The 21,798-nt window shown below is 42.7% G+C and overlaps 1 protein-coding gene across 1 annotated transcript; it reads left to right on the top strand.

Annotated features, from left to right (window-relative positions):
• Positions 1–11,759: 11,759 nt before the first annotated feature.
• On the top strand, positions 11,760–20,396 carry LOC148121464 (CUB and zona pellucida-like domain-containing protein 1). Its single transcript, XM_087908365.1, has 5 exons — positions 11,760–12,285; positions 12,804–12,827; positions 14,523–14,698; positions 16,178–16,561; positions 19,668–20,396. Exons 2-4 carry the CDS (start codon positions 12,821–12,823, stop codon positions 16,328–16,330), a joined length of 336 nt encoding a protein of 111 aa, XP_087764491.1. The 5' UTR covers positions 11,760–12,285; positions 12,804–12,820; the 3' UTR covers positions 16,331–16,561; positions 19,668–20,396.
• Positions 20,397–21,798: the final 1,402 nt, after the last annotated feature.

The following is a 21,798-nucleotide window of genomic DNA, read 5'->3' as shown; positions in this document are numbered from 1 at the left end:
GTTTCCTCAAGGCTGCATGTTGCTTTTGGAAACTAGAGCTCTTCCCCTATCTTTTGAAAACCTTTCACTCTGTCTGGTTTGACATCTTAGGGAATAAAATAAACATACAAATAACCAAAGTAATAAGCTTGGAATTCAAAGTCTAGAATAAAAGTTACATGGTAATAGCAAGGAATTGAAGGAAAATTACCAAATAATGTAGGTGATGAAACCATAAATATTGCTTTTAGAGTTCTTAAGAATTGAAAAAAAGTTTTAATTTTAAAGCATAAATTATGAAAGACCAAGAGCCTTGACCCACAGATAACAGTGAAGATACTGAAGAATATGCATTCCCTTATGACAATAAAACTGGAAAATGACCAGAGGGTCTCAGACCCTTATTGAGCTGGGTTCCGTGTATCTTCCTTAATTAAGAAACCACAATACAAAAAGGTATATGCAAAGTAGGTGCAGAACAATGGGAGTAAATTAATGTCTGGAGTAACTAAGCCTGACTTTAGAAACCTGAAGCATTGGAGAGGAATCTGCATGAACTACAAGTACGAGGGCATGATGGGACAGTTTCACATTGTAATTCAGAGAGTGGGTTGAGTGTATTTGCTGGGACAGTGTCTAGATAATGGAGGTGTGCACTAACACATTTCTACCTGTGTATGGACAAAGGAAAAGTTTACAGAATGACATTCATCTTCCTTACAGTCAAGGAGTCTTCATTAAGGACACCTCAAGACAGAAGTTATGGGCTGTGTGTTACTAACCTAGGCCCTTCTTCTAATTAGTTTGTGATGTTACAGACTGTAGAAACTTGACTGTTTCTCTGCCTTTTACCATCACGAAAATGGCCAAGGAAACGCACCCCGAGGAAGAAGGTTCTATCAATGCTGACTTTTACAAAGATGTTGCACTGTCAGAACCTCACTAACCCTCACAAGTCTCTGTGGGGGAATTATTGCATACGTGTGAGAAGTGAGCAGACAGAAAACAGAGAAGCAGAGACTTGCCCAGCCTCCCACTAAGAGAGCCAAGAGCAGGAGCCCCTGACTCTGTCCTGGCACTCACTACTCCACTCTGCTCCGTCGCTGAGTGAACAGTGTAGTCAGGGACCCCTGCCCAAGACAGGCGAGAAGCAGTGGCATAAAACAGCTTTGATTTAGTTTGGCTTTCATCCACTTCCCCTCAGGGAATGAAGGGTTCAGGCCTTGGTTTAAGCCTGGGTTTGGAAGGATCCCTTTCCCTTCTTCATAGTGTCCTCTCTTCACTCTCTGACAGTGGAGATGGTTTCCTCTTTATAGTCACGTCCCAGCAAGGCTTCAGCTGGTTCAGTCACCCCAACTTCTCCTCTCCTGAATTTAGGGAGTCCTTTCACTGATGCTGATCTGCAGTGTGTTGGAGCTTGGCTTGACTGTGCTTGCTGCCATGCTGTGGTGGAAGCAGGGTCACCAGGGTCACTCTGACTTCTCTCGGGTGAGTATGCTAGAGGCCTCTGGGAATCTTGACTTCGTTCCTCTAGGATGTGCTGCCCTATGCTGCCATGAATGACACATAGGATAATCAGTCACCATGACGTTAAGGTCAGGGCATTTGGACAGTGAGATAGGACTGTAAATGAAGGGGTAGAAGGTGATTGAATAGCTAATGAGGATTATCTGGACATGAAAACAGGTGACCCTAACACATTGCTGCTTTTTTCCTTCCCTTTTGCAAACAAAGGAACGGAGGCTCTGAGAAGTTAAATGCATTTCCTGGGATTATGCTGAGTTTGCCTGTGTTCAGGATGCTGGAGCCTGGCTACCTCCCTTCTAAGTAGGGCTACTTTCTCCTGCAAAGACTAGTCTTGTTAACAGCCTTGACTTGGTAAAGACCAATGGCACACTTGAATGGATTCAGTCAGCATCTTAGGCTCTACTTCCTTCCTTCTGATCTTAAGTTTTTTCCTGCATCAAAGCTATTAAGGCAATTATGCTTAATAATTGCATGTTAACCCTTCTCAGCCAGCTCTGAATGCGTGTCTTCAGTAACAGAACCAAAAGCTGTGCTCTGACCAAATCCTTAATTAGATTGTTACAATAAGAATTAGATAATATACATCAAATATGTGTGCAACTTAAAATGTGATATTATCATCCTGGAACAGCTATAATTTCTATGTATGAATATAATTCTGTCATATATTTACTATGTGTATATGCCTATGTATCTATCTTCCTTTGTGCATAGGTATATAAATGCTTATGTATATGTATACATATATATTCATTTGTAGTCTGAAACTGAATGTTCTCTTTGTTCTATAATGTGATTTTCCTGTCTTGTAACTCAAATAATGAATCCAACATGGAATCAAAGTGACTTTATAACTCTGCAGATGAACAATAATTAGTTTCTTAAGAATAAAAACAAATTTGGAAATATATAGCAGAGAGATAATGCAGACAATCAAACCATCACAGGCAGCAATGCTTAAGCTTCCTAAAATATAGCTGATTAAAAATTGAATAGGTGTGTTCAGTGACGCCCTCTTGATTTTCATGGCTTTGGCTTCAGCCAAAGCTCAGACCTGCAAATAGTGGCCAGAGAACTCCATATATTTCTTGGAAAACTAGCAGAATGTTTCAGGAGATCTGGTGGAGCAAAGGGACCAATTTTTCTTGCCTCCTTCAATTAACAACAATAGCTACTATGTGATACTATATGATCCTTGTGCTCAGAATCCCTGTGGTGGCATGGGTCTTTCATCATAAAAAAATTTATTCATCAGTACACAGAAAATAGTGACAAGTGCAATGAAGTCCCAAGAACTGTACATGTTATTTCTTTCAAAATAAACTATTTTTTTCTGATTTTTTATATCTATTTGTAAGGGTTTTTGTTGTTTTGTCTTTAAGCACAGATCAAGACCCCTGTGATACATAAACAAATCATTTTGATATTTCTTTGCTATCTGTCAATCAAAAAAGGCATGGGAAAGGCAACTAGAAATAATTCTCTAGTGTGGTGGTGGTGGTGGTGGTGGTGGTGTGGGTGTGTGTATTTAACTGAATGTGAATGAACATTCAAAGTTCAGTGATTTATTTTTGAGGTGACAGATAACATACTTATTTCTAGGATAACCAAGGCAAAACCTAGTGAGACATTTCTTCACTTCTTATAGGAGGCTTGACAGATGTCTGAGAAGTTAAGAGTATTGATTAGTCCTGTAGAAGACCTGATTCCATTCCCAACACCCACATGTCAGCTCAGAAACATATGTAGCTTAAGTTTCAGGTGATTTGACACCCTCTTCTGACATTTGTGGGCACTAGACACGCATGTGGTGCACAAACATACATCCATGTAAAATATGCATGCAACATAAAAACTTTTTAAAAAGAAATTTGTAATAAAATATGGAAAGTGGAGAATGAGAATAAAATGAGGATCATATTGTATAAGACATTAAGGTCTATTTGAGTCCACACTAAAGATTACTTATTCTTATTTTCTGCCTAAAAGCATCTGTAGAAGAAGACAGTCTTTCTTTGAGACATGTCCCCCAACCCTTGCCTCCTGCCAGTCATGTGACTCATCTTGAAAGGAAGGAAGGTCTACCACCTAGAAGTCAAAGTTGGTGTTTTCAGCATTGCATCATTGCATAGCTCAGACATCACTATCAGCATCAAAACTTCCACACCTCTTATGAACAAGGAAAAATCATTACCAACTCTGCAGAAAATAAAAGGACTTAGGGTCACATAGTGAACACAGTTGTGCAAGCAGTTTATACAAATAAATTAATAGTAATAAGATAAAAATAATGAAAGCAGCCTAAGAATAATTACCATAAAAGAATTTAAACTATGAATGCTCATATAAGAAGTGAAGGATGAGAGCAATAGTCACAAGAGAAACTCAGGCCCAGAGTGCTTCACAGGTGAATTAATTTCGATATTTAAGGATAAATAAGCCAGCCATTTTCAAATGAATTTTTAAAAGAGAGTATATTGCATTTCCATATTATTCTATGACTTTACTATTCTGATATCAAAGGCAGAAACTTTAGGTGAAGTGATAGATTTGGAAGAATTCACTTCTAGTACTTACATCCATTCTATCGGTCCCACTCTTGCCACAGTGTCAATCACAACCTGGGTACAGATCACGCCATGCGGGACCTCCTCTGTGCCTTCTCACAGGCAGCTCACACTGGCATTGGCCGCATTCCTGTGGCATCAGTAGGCTTTGAGCATCACAGTCTGTTTTTAAATTAGTACGTCTTTTATAGCTCTGCCAATAATTTCTGAAGTTAGTGTTGGTTTTAACTAACTTTTTTTCATTTATAAATAGTCTCAGGTTTAATCCAAACTGTAAAAATTTTTATACAAATTAAAATTTAAACATTTTCCTTCAAGTATTGTGCTATACCTTTTCTGTAAAATTAAATTTTATCCTGCTGTCATATTGTCTCTACTTGTGTTCTAATTTATGTATTTAAAGAGTTTACACATTAGTAAATACCTGCATATCTAGCTATATATATATATATATACCTATGAAATATCTATCTACTCATTATCTGTGGTTTTCTTTCAAAACTATGTGACTTCAACTCAAGTATACAAATGAATGCAATGCTAGAAATCTGAGAAAAATAACATATAAAATCCCTCCAGTACAAGAAAAACCAGTAGCTTCTTTTTTTTCTTTTTTTTAAAATGTCTCTTAGAAATGTATAGAATATTTTTCTATTTTTGGAAGAGAGAACATATATAACTAAAGTGTTTGACTACATTTTTAGGGGTCTGTGTGTCTGTGTGTTTGCACGCATGCATGCGTGTGTGTTTATCCAGACCTGTATGTGTTCTAAGATGTACTCCACCACAAGGACAGGGTATGTCCCCAGGCTACTATGGGTGTTAAATGAGTTCTTAGGACAGATGTGATGTAATATGGTGTGGTGTGCTGTGTGTGTGCTGTGTGTGTGTGTGTGTGTGTGTGTGCGCGCGCACGCGTGCGCGAGTGTGCTTTGTGCATGTACACATGGACCCCATTTGGAATTGTACCAAGGTCCCTAGAAAATGACTGAAGAAGTCACGCTTGACAAGTAGTAGAATGTGTGAGGGACGCATTCACTAGACGTCTCCAACATCTCCCTTTTAAAATACCATGCTTTTATTTCAGATGACACTAAGAGTGCAGTAAAATTAATGCAAACCTTAATATAGACTGACACCTAGTGTCAAAAGGGCAGAAGTGGCCATATCTAAGAAAGCACAAAGTGCAAAGAGAAATAGGTTCTGGGACAGTTAGTATGCTTTAGAGACTGGCCAGTGAAGTTATACTGCTGGATTTGCCATCAGAAAACAAATTGGTTCTGATGGACCTCACAGACAGGTATGGAGAAAAAAGCACTTACCTCATCAGTTGCCACATGCACTACCAGGAGATAAATAATCTGAAAAAATACGAAAGAAATCACATTGTACTGCAGCAGCAGTAGCACTTTGACCCACCCACCACGGAATGAGATGTAACTGTCATCCTCTAACATCTGTCTGTCCTCTGCATAGGTCAAACAGGAAAGACAAACAGAGATGTGGTTGAAACCATCACCCCACATCTTTCACATTATTGGTGTGCTCTCTGCGTAACTATTCCAAGGATATGATTACTGGCATCAACTCACAATTTTCCCAAGGAGTCACATATAATAGCTTCTACAGGCCTTCTAACTACAGTATACCACACTCCATTGGTCAAGGAATCAATGTGGAGATTCTATGGACTCCTCAGTCTATTTATTCCAATTATGCATAGCAACTGAAGAAATAGCCACTGGGTCCATTCACAGACACACTCACAAGTCTGTTTATAAACCTATGAACAAAGCCAGGTTGTGAGGGTGGACAATGGATAATCAGCATTGTCTTGCTTGGATCTCCTTCAGGAACATTTACTGTTACTTCTGCAAATAATGGTTGTCTAATTATTTAGCACAGGGGTAGAGGGCACAGTAGGACTCCAGTCAGGCTGGGAATGCATCTCCCACTAACAGTGAAAAGGCAGTTCCTCGGACAGAATAGATCCATCATAATCTGAGAGTTCAGTGTCAGGACCCTGTCACAAATTTCTGCACCAATTTACGGGATAGCACACTTTCTCACTCAGCTCCTTCACTATGATTGCAGACACCCTTCAAGACTGAGACACAGCTAACCATATAACAGCTTGTTAGGTCACTATAGGGCAAATCAATGATAAGGAAAAATTACTGCAACCATGGTTCAGTCAGTAAGAGCAGTGGGATAATGCTTTTGGACACTACAAGGATTTGTCACTCATTTTGCTTTAGTAAAAAACTGATTGGACAGAAGCCAGGAAGGACATATGGGCGGGGCAACCAGACTAAGAATTCTGGAAAGAGAAAAGGCAGAGGAATGTCACCAGTCAAATGCACAGGAAGCAAGATGAGAATGCCTCACTGAAAATCGAATCCAAGAACACATCAGAACCATCGTCCACCATGATCAAGTCGGCTTCATCCCAGAGATGCAGGGATGGTTCAACACACAAAAATCTGTCAACGTAATCCATCATATAAACCAACTGAAAAATAAAACTGCATGATCATCTCATTAGATGCCGAAAAAGCATTTGACAAAATACAACATCCCTTCATGATAAAGGTCTTGGAGAGAGCAAGGATACAAGGAACATACCTAAACATAATAAAGGCAATATACAGCAAGCCAACAACCAACATCAAACTAAATGGAGAGAAACTCCCAGCGATTCCACTGAAATCAGGAACAAGACAAGGTTGTCCACTCTCTCCATATCTATTCAATATAGTTCTTGAGGTCTTAGCAAGAGCAATAAGACACCAAAAGGAGATTAAAAGGATACAAATTGGAAAAGAAGAAGCCAGTCTCTCATTGTTTGCTGATGATATGATATTTTACATAAGCAATCTCAAAATTCTACCAAGGATCTTCTATAACTCATAAACACTTTCAGTAATGTAGCAGGATACAAGATTAACTAAAAAAAATTAGAAACCCTCCTATACACAGATGATAAAAGGGCTGGGGAAGAAATCAGAGAATCAACACCCTTCACAATAGGCACAAATAGCATAAAATATCTCAGAGTAACTCTAGCCAAACAAGTGAAAGACTTGTATGACAATAACTTTAAATCTTTGAAGAAAGAAATTGAAGAAGACACCAGAAAGTGGAAAGATCTCCCATAATCTTGGGTAGACAGAAATAACATAGTAAAAATGGAAATCTTACCAAAAGCAATCTACAGATTCAATGCAATGCCCATCAAAATCCCAGAAAAATACTTCACAGACCTCAAAAGAACGATACCCAACTTCATATGGAAAAGCAAAAAACCCAGGATAGCCAAAACAATCCAGTACAATAAAAGAACTTCTGGAGGTATCACAATCCCTGACTTTAAACTCTACTACAGAGCTACAGTACTGAAACCGCCTGGTATTGGAATAAGAACACACGGGAGGACCAATGGAACCAAACAGAAGACCAGGATATCAATCCACACATATTTAAACACCTGATTTTGACAAAGAAGCAAAAAATATCAAATGGAAAAAAGAAAGCATATTTAACAAGTGGTGCTGGCATAACTGGATATCAACTGATGCAGGAAAATTGTCTGTATTCTGTCAATCATATTTTAATAAAACGCTGATTGGCCAGGCAGGCAGTATAGGCGGGAAAACCAGACAGGAAATAGAGGTGATGCAATGAGAACAGGAGAATTCTGAAAAGCAGAGAGGTTTCTCTGGCATTCCTGCGCAGACCACCAAAGAGGCAGCATGTAAGCTGACAGCTGGAAAAGGTACCAAGCCAAATGGCTAACATAGATCAGAATAATGGGTTAAGATAAGTCATAAGAACTAATAAGTAGCCTGACCTAATGGGCCAATCAGCTTTATAACTTATAGAGATCTCTGTGTGATTGATTTTCCTTTGGGGCTTGCCTCCGGGGTACTGGGCGGGACAGATACCCCAACAAGCCGGCCCCCTCATGTTACAATCAACATGTAGAAGAATGAAAATAGATCCATATCTATTACCATGCACAAAACTCAAGTTCAGATGGATCAAAGACCTCAACATAAAGCCAGCCACACTGAACCTTATAGAAGAGAAAGTGGGAAATGCACTTGAACGCATTGGCACAGGAGACCACTTCCTAAATATAACCCCAGCAGCACAGACACCGAGAGAAACAATTAATAAATGGGACCTCCTGAAACTGAAAAGCTTCTGTAAAGCAAAGGACGCGGTCAGCAAGACAAAATGACAGCCTACAGAATGGGAAAAGTTCTTCAATAACCCCACATCAGACAGAGGTCTGATCTCCAAAATATACAAAGAACTCAAAAAATAGATCACCAAAAGAACACATAATCCAATAAGAAAAAAACAGAGTAAAGACGTAAACAGAGAACTCTCAACAGAGGAATCTAAAATGTCTGAAAGACATTTAAGGAAATGTTCAACATCCTTAGTCATCAGAGAAGTGCAAATCCAAACAACTCTGAGATTCCATCTTACACCTGTAAGAATGGCCAAGATCAAAAACACTAATGACAACTTATGCTGCAGAGGTTGTTGGGGAAAGGGAACACTTCTGTATTGCTGCTGGGAATACAAGCAGTCAACTTCTTTAGATGGAGTTAATGTGTTAGTTTTAGTTGTTTGGTTTTTACTTCACTGGAATAGATGTACAATGGCAGATTTTAAAATCTAGTACCAAATTTGTGTGTAAAGTATGTCTATTGGGTGTGAGATATATCCATGCATGTGTGTTTGCAATGGAAATTTATAATGGAAGCACAGACGGCTACTTTCTATAGTCATGTTACATGCTGTCTAATATTTATTAAGGTCGATAAGCACCAGTGTACATTCTATATGTATTGATTCTTCCCACTCTGGGAGGGCTCTGTCTAGGACTGGGCTTAGAGTGCTGAAAGGAACAGATAAGCCCTCTGCCCCTGAGAGTTTACATCCAAATGGAAAGAAAAACACTTCTGAAAGAAACCATGAACTCAGTGGAAATTTTCAGGTAGTGCTAAGTTGGCAAGGGCTGTGAAGTCAGAGCAATCAACACTTGTAAGACTAGGCTAGGGTCAAAAATGTGGTACATTTACACAGTGAAGTAGTACATAGCAGAAAAATAACAACATCTTGAATTTTGTAGGAAAATGGATGGAGCTAGAAAACATCATTTTGAGTGAGGTAACCCAGATACATAAAGACAATTATCACATGTACTCATTCATAAGTGGTTTTTAAATATAAAGCAAAGAAAACCAGCCCACAAATCACAATCCCAGAGAACCTAGACAACAATGAGGACCCTAAGAGAGACATACATGGATCTAATCTACCTACGAAGTAGAAAAAGACAAGATATCCTGAGAAATTTGGGAGCATGGAGACCTTGGGGAGGGTTGAAGGGGAGGGGAGAGGCGGGAAGGGGAGCAGAGAAAAATGTAGAGCTCAATAAAAATGAATAAAATGAAATTTAAAAAAGCTGGGCTAGGGTCAAGGCAGAAGAAGACAGCAGGCAGGATGCTGGGCACAGTTCTCTCATCACCCAGGTTAATGAAAATGTGGGCAGTTTGGGACACTGGTGAGATGAGTCCTCCTACTAGGCCCCTGTAGAATGTCATAATCTCCCCCATCAGGGTCTTCCTGAGTGTTTTCCTCGGTGAGTCTCTGATGGAAACTGGATACCACCCAAAGCAGGGCTTGAGTTAAAGGGTCAGGGACATCAAATAAATATTTAGGGTAAAGGGAAAGGAGGTCAGAGAGATTGGAAGAGAGGATTCCAGATGGAGGTCAGCAAAATAGACGATGAGACCAGAATATGAAAAACCAGGATAGTCAAGGGGAAGTGGAGGATGGAAGGGGCAGATTTAAGGGACTCTTAAAGGTGATGAGAGGAGGGTGGAGGGAGGAGCTGGCAGAACTGACTGATTTGGGGAGACTAACACTGCCTTTGTCCCCACAGGCTAGAAGACACTTATGGGTGTCCTTATGACTTTGTCGAAGTGTTCGATGGAAAGCAAGTTGCCTCATTGTCCATGGGCAAAGTCTGTGCTGGGGCAGAACTCACTTTCCTCTCCTCCTCCAATTCCATGACAGTGGTGTTTAAAAGTGACGCCATGATCACCAACACAGGGTTCTGTGCTCTGTACAACACTGTTCACCAAGACGAAAGGCAGAACGGTGGGTATCCTGACATGCACCTTGCAAGATGTCCTTCTGGCTGTGCCTTTTCCTATTTGGAGAGAACACGCTTTTAAAATACGACCTGAATTCTATCACACCTGATGTGTCCACCTCTGCTACTGAGTGGCACGCACACTGCCAGTCATAGCCCTTAGCCCTGCTCTGTCACCCACAGTCCCTGCCTTCTACCCAAAGCATCTAGAATCATAAGGCTGAGAACTCCTGTCTCGTACTGTCTGTGGTCCACAGAGACCTTCCCCTCCCAAGGGAAGGAAAACAATAATATGAAAGATTACTCTGGAACTGTCACAAAGTCAGTCAGCTTTCTTCTGACTGGATTCAACCCACAGCCTCCAGAACACTCGTGGGCCTCTCAGATCCCCCAGCAGGAGCAGGAACATTGTAGAGCTCTCTATGCGTAATGTAAGTTTTCCTCCAACTGGGATCTTTGGGAGCTTATGAGACTCTAACGTACTGGGTTGGGAGATGGCTCAGTGGGTAGGGAACCTGAGTTCAGATCCCCAGAACTCACAAAGCTGGGTGCAGTAGCACATATATGTAATCCCTGTGAAATGGGAGGCAGAGGCAGCCAGATTCTCAGAAACTAGCAAGCCTGCTAGACTGGTGTAAACTGAATACGGTCAGAGATGAAGAGGCATATCTCAAGCTAGGCAAAGCTCAACAACCAAAGGTATCATCTGAGCTCCACGCATGTGTCTACACTCACATAAACGATCACACACATGGGGAGGGGAGAGAGGTATTTAAAAAATTAACAGGCATCAATAGCTCTTCAGTACTCATAAAGCAATACAATTTTACAGAATCAGGTCACAGGGCCACAACTAGGGTCTAACAAAGAGAACGTGTTTTTCAACCTACAAATGACTCTATCATATGAGGACAATGTCACATCTCAGAAGCACCTATTTTTCCATTTTGGGGTCTGGCCTTGAGACTGGTGAATGGTAGCTACAGGTGTGAGGGCCGAGTAGAGATCTCTTACAATGGTACCTGGGGCATAGTGTGTCATAACAGCTGGGACCTGACAGATGTCAAGGTGGTATGCCAGCAGCTTGGCTGTGGTGTGGCCATGTCAACCCCAACTGAGAGCGACTTTGAGGGAGGCATGGGCCATATCATGCTGGATGATGTGCAGTGCATGGGGGATGAAGCCAAGGTGTGGCACTGCACACATCATGGATGGTTCTCCCACAACTGTGGGCACCATGAGGATGCCAGCGTGGTATGCTCAGGTGAGTGGCATGGCTTGCATCGCCTCTCAGAGACAGAGCTTTGCCAAGCCAAGCCATTGGGAAGGGAGATGTCAATACCAGCAGGCAAGCTGGCAGCAATCAGCTCTGGGATTTGAGCCGATTTTAAAGTCAATTTACTTAAGAGTTAGTTTTTGAGCATAGATTCCAGCATCTGTAAATTTTCACCTGGAAAATAGCAATTATATAAATGGTCACTATTAGCAGACATATTATACCTGGCCTGGCATGCCTGGGTGCTGGTAGCAATCCAGTATCCACCAAGGGTTCTGTGAATGTCACTGTCCTACAACCAGTGCATCTGACTTTTCAGTTCATGCCCAAGGCTAATGTAGAATCGAGAGCATCTGTGCTCAGCTGATCAGACCCTCAAAGGCATATCCAACCCCACATGCAGGACCACATTCTCTAAGTATTGCCTGACTGAGGTCCTTGGTTAAAGACCGAGCTCATCTCTGTGACAGAGGCTCTGTTAGCCCAGTAACTGGCCAAAATCAAGCAAACACCATGCTGTACCTGAACCACGGGGGCATTGTGTCATTGTGTGCTCCCTCACTCCAGATCTCTGATTCCTTCTCTAGCCTGGATGAGTCTTAATTCTAGTTTTTCAGTGGCCCAGAGCTGAACATGTCTGAGCCTAAACAAAGTGCATGATTTTTATAGGGAGTTATGTGACCACTTTAATCAATCTGTCTCTCACCCTGACATTTGTCTTTGAATAGGTATTGATGACACATCAAGCAGAGGACCAGCAGGTACTGCCTGTCAATATATGTACTCAGTTGCCAGGGCCCTCATGGATTAAAATCCCAGCTACCATTCAAGTTCTGAATCTAGAGGCGAGGGCCCAATTAGATACTCTGTTTCTAATCAACAAAGGCACTCATACATGACAGTGATAATATGGTGGGGCTGAACTGCTGCAGATGGTGGGAAGATGAGAGAGAGTAAGGGAAGGGTTCAGACCCACCAGAGATGAAATCTCTTGGCTATGGGTTCAATAGAGAGAGGACCAATCAGCTGCTGGCAGTGGTGAACATGTCATGAGATTCTAGATGGAGCAAGGAACCAGCAGTTCCCTTTTGTCGTCAGTGGCCCCGTCCATATTCTTGAGGTTCAAATGTGCAAGTTCCTAAGAGTCAGGGTCATCTATGCTCACTGGGTACAGGGGAATGGGTGCCTCAAAAGGTCAATGGTCTTCAGTGTTTTAAGAAAAATAATTAAATATGAATACAAATTCTTGATCACGACCTTTTTTATGTATTTTTTATAGACCCCTCCGGTGACGTCATGACAGGTACTGCAGCTCTTCTTGTATGTGCTTCTCTTCCTCTGCAACTCATCCTGTCTCTGGTCGGTGCCCTTTCATGTTTAATACATAAGAAGCTGCTTCCTAGGCGTCTACAGCTAATCACACACCGAATCCAAGAGTTTGACACTAACTGCGTAATTCACCTTGGTCTCGATTTCAGCTCCAATTTGTATATAATTATTATATAATAATATAATTTGGTGCATTGAAACTTGAAAAGTTTGTGCTGAGCAGATAACTATTTTAAATTGAGAAGCTGCAAGCTGGGGTTAATTTGGGCTTCACCAAGAGGCCAGGCTTTGATAGGGCAAGGTTGGAGGCAAGACCAATGTTTGCTTGGTGAATGTGTGCCAATGTCTTCCTTTGGATCACTAGAGTGGGAAGTTCCTAGTTAGAGGTGAGTTGGCAGTTTCTAATTAGTCACAACAATCTATACTGAGTGACTTTGTTTTGCTTTTGTAGGAACTAAGATGCCAGAACAGTTTAATAGCCTCCATATTATTTCTTTTCTTCAAATTAATTCATGATCCTCAGCCTTCCTAATGCTGTGACCCTTTCATATAGTTCCTCATGTTGTGGTGATTCCCAGCCATAAATTTATTTTGTTGCTACCTCAAAACTGTACTTTTGCTGCTGCTGTGAATTATAATGTGAATATCTGGTATGCTGGATACCTGCTATGCAATCCACAGGATGAGAATCACTGAACTAATGTGAGTTGTTTGTTCTACAGCATAGCATAGTGGGCTTGCACATATAAACCTGTCTGGGGACCTGGGTGCATAAGGCCTGTTCTATTCTAGGTTCTATCATTTTCCCGACACAAGGGGAATGGTCTTCATCTGTCAGAAGGTTGATGCTGAGGCTGGGGATGTAGCTCAGTTGGAAGAGAGCTTGTCTAGCACACAGGAGGCCCTGGGTTCTTTCCCTAGCATTGTAAAAAACAATCCAAGAAGGTACATGCCTATTCCAGCATTCAGGAGTGGAGGCTGGATGATCTCGGGAGTTCAGGGTCACCCCGTAGCTATATAGTCAGCCTCAACCACTTTCGTCTTGTCTGAAAAAGGAGTGTTTTGTGGCTGGAGGCATGGCTCATTACTTAAGATTACTTTCTTATCTTACAAAGGTTCTCAACACCTACATCAGGCTGCTTAGAAATTCTTGTAACCCCAGTTCCAAGGAACCTAGTGCCTTCTGTTTTCCACAGACATGTACACACACACCCGCGTATGTGTGTGTACATCAATAAAAGACATCAAAACAAAAAAGGAAAGCAGTCCTAGCCTAAGTCTTCAGATATAGCCTCCTACACACACACACACACACACACACACACACACACACACACACACACATCAGTGGAAGTAAAGCCAAGGTGATAAAGGTGATAAAGTAAAGTAAATCAGTGGTTGTCAACCTTCCTAGCACTGTGACCCTCTAATACAGTTCCTAACTTTGTGGGGAGCCCCAATCATAAAATTACTTGTTGTTTCTTCATAACTGTAATTTTGATACTGTTATGAGCTGTAGTGTAAATATCTGATATGCAGTCCACCGTTAAGAACCACTGGAGTCAGGGATGCTGAGCAGGCCCAGCCCACCCCAAAGTGCTGCCTGTAGTGCATACAGACAGCCCGTGAGCTACACATCTATGTACCAGCTTCCCTCTCTCTCCTGCAGCTCAGCTGTCCTGTTTGCCTCTCCTCTTCCAAGCCGTCATTGACCGAGGTTATCTCCGGAGATTAGGCTACTCCTCCTGGGACATCCATTTAAATGATAGGATGTGTCGCCCCCAAGTCACTGGGCGTTACCTCATCTTCAATATTCCTTATGGCCACTGTGGCACCATCAGGCAGGTAAGAGGCTGACAGCAAAGCAATGACCTTCATGGATGGAGTCCAAGAAGGGAAGCTTAGAAAATTGAACTTCCTGTTAAAACGTGTGGAAGATAGGGAAAGAAGGTACTTCATTTCTGAAGCGGCTCACTCATTTGCCTGATGTTCCCCCATTTGGAGAATTTCAGACACACATTCATCCTGAGATGAGGCAGAACAAGTGTTGACTGCAGTGAGTGGACAGTGTGTTGGGTGTGATGGCTGGACAGGAGATGACTGGGCTGACAATATTCTCCCAGCTTCAAAGCCAGCGGTTCTCATAACATGCTCCTTGACTGCATGTTAGAACATATCTACCACGAGCATGGTAGTGTGCTGGGGATGAGGGAGGACAGATTGTCTGTCTGCTGTGTCTCTAACTAAGCAGCTAGTTATGTTCCACACTATAGACAGCAAACATCTAGGATATTCTGGAGCCATTAAATACATGTGTCTTTTTAATTCTCTGCAACCACCTTCTTAGCTCATGAAACAATGGCATTGATACTAAGGACACCCATGTATATATGAAGGAACTGTTCCGCCATGACACCCCGTCAGTATGTGATCCAAAACATGATCCTGACACTGTTTTCCTGCTTCCCTGTTTGTCCGGATGCAAAAGGCTCACCTGACACTGTGGAGGTAGCATTCATTCAAACCGACCACGTGAGGCATCCAACATAAGCTCACTTCCATTTTGTCTGCTGCTTGATTGTACAGATTTTGGTCATTTTTATCCTTTTTGTTCTGAAAATTCTACTTCTTAAATGAGAGATTTCTGCCGCTGAAGCCAAGCCAGAAGCCTGGAGGAGGCGGTCCTTGGCAGAGAGTCTCTGGATCTGAGTCACACATACTTCAGAAATGTCCGTGGTCAGGCTGTGTACGTGAAGAAGTACAAGTGGTGGCTTCTGCCCATCATGCTGTCCATTCCACTCTGGCCTCTATGTTCTGTTGGAGGCGATGTGTGGAGGATACAAGCAAGAAGCAAGGCTAGGAGCCCAGGCTGGCAGGCTCAGACCTGTGGCTCACCTGTGGCCAAAACTAGCTTGGAGTCAAAGGCAGAGAAGATCCAAGATCCAAGTTATATATGGTCAGAGGGATGGGGTTCCAGTGGGCATTGAATGTGTGAAGGAATTCAAACGAGAGGGAGCACCATGCGACCAGAGTGGATCTGCAACCAGGCTCAAAGTTCAGCAGATTGGCAATTACAGGAGGGAAGGGTCAGTCCTCACTCAAGGGACACCCCTAACACACACACACACACACACACACACACACACACACACACACACACACACACACACTCCTTCCTGGCGTTACCACAGTGGTCCAGTCAGGGACTCCAGCCCTCAAGAAGGTCATGAAGCTGGCGCTTATGGGAAGGAAAGGGCTCCACCGTGGATAAAGCGTAGCATCAGGGTTCCAGGCTCACTCCCTATGATTCTCTCATCCTCACAGGAGCATCAAGGCTCTCTCAGCTACTCCAACTCCATCAGAGGCAGAACTCAAGGCCACCCTGGCCGAGTCATCGTGAGGCACAAGGTGCCCCAGGTGAAGTTCACCTGCAAAGTGGATGGCCAGTCTGCAGTGGGAAATTGTGCATGGGAGTGACTCTCAGAAGGATGACGTAAGCTACGATGTGTCGATTTCATTCCTCCAGTCGCCTGCATCCCAGAATATGGGGGTTGGAGCTCCTTCCTATACCCATCAGAGGGAAGAGGTCTTCCTCCAGGCCACCCTCCAAAGCCACAATCTCAATCTGAGGCTTGTCGTGGATACCTGTGTGGCTTCCCCTGACGCCAGTGATTTCACAACTGTCAAGCATGAACTGATTCAGGAAGGGTAAGGAACATGGAAACTCTCCCTAGTTGGTGTTAAATGTGCATGGTGTTTCTGTGGGGAACCTGTAGTGTCTGACCTAGAGTCCTAAGTCAGAAGGGTGTAGGATAGCTCTACCAGACATCCCACACATTTCTAACACATCCTGCATGTCTCTACCAGACACTGATCTAGTTGGAGCCTAGACAACCTCCTTTGACTCCTCAAAGACCTCATTCAGTACTTTGGTAGCCCACCCCATCTTTTCTAGCCTAATCCTCCCTTCCTTTCTAGTTCCCCTCTCCCAGGACAAATCTTCAGGACTTTGGCTCACACCAATATGTCAATGTGTTTTCCCAAGCTAAGCTCTTAGTTAAACCAGCCAGATGTCTTTGAGCTCATTGGTTCACCAAGTGACTTGCCAAATGAGAACCTTGGCAAGTTGTTTGCCTCTGTGGCTCCTTCATGTCTTAGCAGGTGTTACTGCATATCTTTCTCTGGGGACATTACACACATGTCTATTTTCTCCAGATAACACAAAGGATAAGCCTGCCCCCATTTCATCTTGGTGAACCAGTAAGGTCTCTGGTTTTATGTACAGAAGCATGAGTAAGGCGTTGCATAGGTCCCCCCAAGTGTGCCACCCCAGCATAGATGACATAGGCCTGTGAACGTTGCTGAATGATGTGGATGATGGAGCCCCTTTCAGTTAACCTTCTACCTCTCCTACCCCCACGCTGCTGAGATCACATGAAGGAGGGAGTGGCTGGAATCTGCTGAGGAGCTAATGACCTTTCGCTTACCTCCCTGTATGAAGGAATGTTAATGGCCTAGTGTGGGGGTCTCCTAAGTATGGATGATCCCAGATGCTCTGTGTTCGCGTTGGCAGTGGTCATGCCTGGAGGTCAGGGGCTAAACGCTCATGAAGGGAAAACTGGAGGCTAGTTAAGAAACTTGTTTCCTCAGTGACAGCTTTAGTGTGGTAAGAGCCACAGTAACCTTAGGCCCCTGGGGAACAGTGAGGCACCTGTTGCCAAAGTTCAACAGAGGAACAAGACAGCACCTGCCACAGGTTTCTGGGAGCTGTGGCATGAGATGCATAGACTAGAGGGCGCTCTCGGGAGAGAAGGTTCTTGCCTTCTGACTCCTCTTATGGTCTTATTATTAAGGTGAGAAGTTCAGTTAGATATCAGGATGTCACAGGTAGCACACTGTTCTTCTTGCTTTAGTCTTAACTAGTTTCCCTTTCTCTAGCCTTTAAATCTTAGGTTGATTGGACATCTTTACAAATTATATGCATTTTAATAGTATAAATCCTCCCAAGTGTTGCCTTAGCTGCATCCCACAAATTTTGGTAAGTTAGGTATTGTATTATTTACATCTCTATTGCTGTGACAAAACATGGTGACCAAGGCAACTTGTCAAGAAAGAGTTTAATTTGGCTTACGGTTTTAGAGGGTTAGGGTCCACGATGGCAGAGTGAAGGGACCGCGGCAGGAGAAGTGGAGAGTTTCCATCTCCATTCAGAAGTAGGAGGCAGACAGAACACGGGAAACGGCACTAGTCTTTTGAAACCTCAAAACCTACCCCAGTGACACACATTCTCCAGCCAGGCTTCCAAAGAGTTCCACCAACTGGGGACCAAGCATTCAAAAGTGAGCCTCTGTGGGCTCTTCTCACCCATACCACTACAAGCACCATTTTCAGTTCTTTCAAAACAGTCTTAGATTTCTCTTATACTGTCTACTTGCACGTATTTGAGAATTTCCCAGAAAGATTGCTGCCATTAATTTTAAGTTTAATGCCATTGCTACCTACAATGTATTTCTATCCTTTTATGACTATTAAAATATTTTGTGTGGGCCAGAATATGATCTGTCCTAATGAACATTCTACCTGGATTGAGGAGAATGTGAATTCTGCTGTGGTTAGATAGACTGTTTAATTAATGTCAACAAGATCTAGTAGATTGACAGTGTTTCTCAGGTCACTTATACCCTTACTGCCTTTCTCCCTACTGGATCTATGGTTTAGAGAGGGATAGTGAAGCATCCAGTTACTACAGTGGGTTTGTCAGTATCTCACTTCAGCTACCTTTGCTTCCCATATTTAACACTCTGCTTGCGGGTGCATTATATTAATGGTTATTATATTGGGATAAAGATTGTTTCTTACTTCGATTATCTTGGGTGAGGAGTTTCTCTTAGAGGACTGACCCTTTCTTTTGTTGTTACAAAGCACCCATCTTGTCCCTGACAGTTCTGCCTGCTCTGAAGTTTGTTCTGAGCAAAGGAGCAGCTGCTGTGCTGCTCTCCCTCCATCTCCGTATCAGTGTCTGTGTATTTACATGGCTGTCTTGTAAAGAGCACGTAGCTGGAGGTTTTGTGGATTCTCCTGCAATCTATTCTCTGTCTTTACATTGGTGTAAATATGAACCATTCATATTTAACGTTCTTATCCAAGCAGTTGGATTAGATTCCATTCCCCATTCATTACATTTGTCTTTTGCTCTTTCCCTACCTTTTCTAACTTCTCTGATTCTTTTGATCTATACATATTACATAACAACATTTTATCTCCTCTTAGTATCCCACTTATCTTACCCTACAGCTTACAATCTACTTTCTTTTGGTAGTGTTGGGAATTGAACTCAGGGCATTGAGGGTGATAGGTAACCAAACACTCATCCACTGACCTGCATTACCAGGCCTATGGTAAGCTTTTTAAATAATCTACCTTATTTTTTTAAATGTAACATTTTTAAATGTAACATCTACCTTATAATCTTTTCTTTGGCAAAATAGGGTAGAGCTAAAAGGCAAAGGTTACAGCTAAAACCTTGACTTGTTTTTCCTGTATTTAACGGTTCCCTTCTGTTTATGACCAGGTATAGGGTTTCCATTAACAATGGTGTTGGAACCATAGGTGGTGGTAGCAGTAGTAGCATAGTAGTATAGGAGTATAGTAGTATAGGAGTATAGTAGTAGTTGTCGCTTCACAAAAGAGAGGGTAGTGGAAAGATCTCCTTTTGGCATTCAGAACCTTAGAAGACAGCCTGGTTATGTGGGTTGAAGGAAATTCATGTCATGTGTTAGTTAACCTTTTTGGTCTGGGTTTTCCTCCCCGTCAGGTGCATCAAAGACAATTCCTACTCCAACCTCCATACCTCTGGGAAGAACGTGGCCCAGTTCAAGTTCAACGCCTTCAGCTTCCTCAAAAGCTACGATGTGGTCTACCTGCAGTGTAAGGTTGCTGTCTGCCCGATGCTCACAAGGCTGTATGAGGAGGGGGAGGAGAGGCACAGGCTCTGCAGAGGCCAGCGAAGAATCAGCTGAATACATCCAAACAGTGGGGCCACTGAAGATCCACAGAGCAGGCCATCAGAGCAAGGCCCTGGTGTGATCTCTCTCGCTGTCACACGAGTGTGTCAGGAAACTGGAAGCAAGGTCTGTTTCTTACCAGGAAGCACTGTTTGGTAGCCCAGAAGCCAGACATTGGCAGTACTATCTACTCTATCCATTGAGATGGGCAGGAGAAGCCAAGGGATTTCTTCTCTGGGTTTGTCACTAACCAATCCTGAGCACTAACTTCTAAGGCAGTTTGTCTGTTTGTAGGCAAAATAGGAAAATAAAGAATGCTGATTCTGTTATTCCTCACTCTCAAAACCTTGACCATTAGAAAAAGCAGGGTTGTCTCTCTTTCTCCTGTGGGCACTTAAAGATTATTTTTTAAATATCTGTTACTGTTTGAGTGTTGATAGGTGGGTGGGCCTCTTTCTGTTTCTCTGGAAATGTGAGAATTCATATCCAAATCCTGCCAGCTATCAGAAAATTTAAATAAAAATAAAAATAAAGCGTTTTCTGGGAGCCACTGTTCATTTTCTTTAAACTCTTTTACCAGAACAACTGAACGACACAAGTCATTGAGAGCAACCTTCAAAAGGGTTCATTCAGCTGTTTTGTTTTGAAGGGAAGAGATCAGGGCCTAGCTTCTGGAGGCCCCACTTTCAGCCTGCAAATGAAAGGGCTGAAACAGAACCATAAGAAATCAGGGGCTTCTCTGTGAGCCTCACATGTGTACACAGTCATGTTCTCAAAATATCTGAGAAATCGGAAAACCACCCAAGAAAGCTGAAGAGCAAACAAGAGCGGTCAGTAACGTTCTGTTCCTGAAGCAGAGGTCTGTCCTCACTTTAATCTCCCTGTTTCCTGGAAGGAGAAGCAGATTGTGCTGTACCCAGAACCTTCAAAGTTGTCACTTTGTTTGTTTTACCTTTTGAGACAAGGTCTCAGTGCCTAGCCTAGGTTGGCCTTGAACATGTGACCCTGTTCCGTGCACTCTCTTTAAGAACACAGACTTGAACAGAGTCAATGGTTTTGTTCTTTCCAATATCCAGAAATATTCAGTAGAAATATTTAAACATTGTTTTTGTTGTTGTTGTTGTTTTGGGGACAGGGTTTCCCTGTAGCTTTGGAGCCTGTTCTGTAACTCACTCTGTAGACCAGGCTGGCCTTGAACTCACAGAGATTTACGGTGCCTCTGCCTTCCAATTGCTAGGATTAAAGGCATGTGCCACCACCACCTGGCTCAGTAGAAATATTTAAAATGATTCTTCATTTTTGTCCAAGAAATTGTTTCAGGCTCTGATGATAAAGAGCATGTAAGAAAGAAGATTAAAGAAGTCTTGCCTTCTGAAGGGAGGATGGTGGCATCTTGTGGGACCAGAGGGCTAACTCTGAGGTACCTAGGTGGAAATCTGACAAACAACTCACATGACCTTAAGGACCATTTCAGTTTGATTATAAGGGTGTCAGTCACAAATTATCACCTTGGTGAGACTTGCTTCCACCCTCTACCAGGGCAGGATGATTTCAGAGAAGGCAGAATGGAGTTTGAGGTGTTCATCACCTGTAGGCTGCAGTGAAGCCTCATCCGCACCTATCAGAGCTGACCAGGTGGGAAGCCTGGCCTTCCATGCCTGCTCCTATTCAGAACAGAACTGGAATCCTTTCTTTCTGAGCATGCCCAGTGGAGAGCCAGGAGTGAGGTGACCACCTAAAGGGAGCAGAAAGCACCAGGTGGGGTGGACTACCCCTGCCCCTCTAACTGGCATGTGCCTAACCCTTTGCTTTTAGCCTTTCTGTAATGTTTGGTTAAGTCTCCTGAATAACGCTTAGAAGTAGTTGTTGCTTTGGAAGATATCCTGAAAGTCATGTTTTAGGAAGGAAAGTTAGAGGTAGATGCCCAAAGGTGACATCACA

The sequence above is a fragment of the Myodes glareolus genome, chromosome 7 (genome assembly GCF_982192425.1).
Source record: "Myodes glareolus chromosome 7, mMyoGla1.1, whole genome shotgun sequence".
Classification (NCBI taxonomy): domain Eukaryota; kingdom Metazoa; phylum Chordata; class Mammalia; order Rodentia; family Cricetidae; genus Myodes; species Myodes glareolus.
The sequence above is the reverse complement of the archived record's forward strand: the minus strand, read 5'-3'. Positions and strand labels throughout refer to the sequence as shown.

Bases quoted from the DNA above. Each gene is read 5' to 3' on its own strand.
- LOC148121464 (XM_087908365.1), top strand. The intron at 14,699-16,177 runs GTAAGAGGCTGA...TCATCCTCACAG, and splicing joins ACTGTGGCACCATCAGGCAG to GAGCATCAAGGCTCTCTCAG.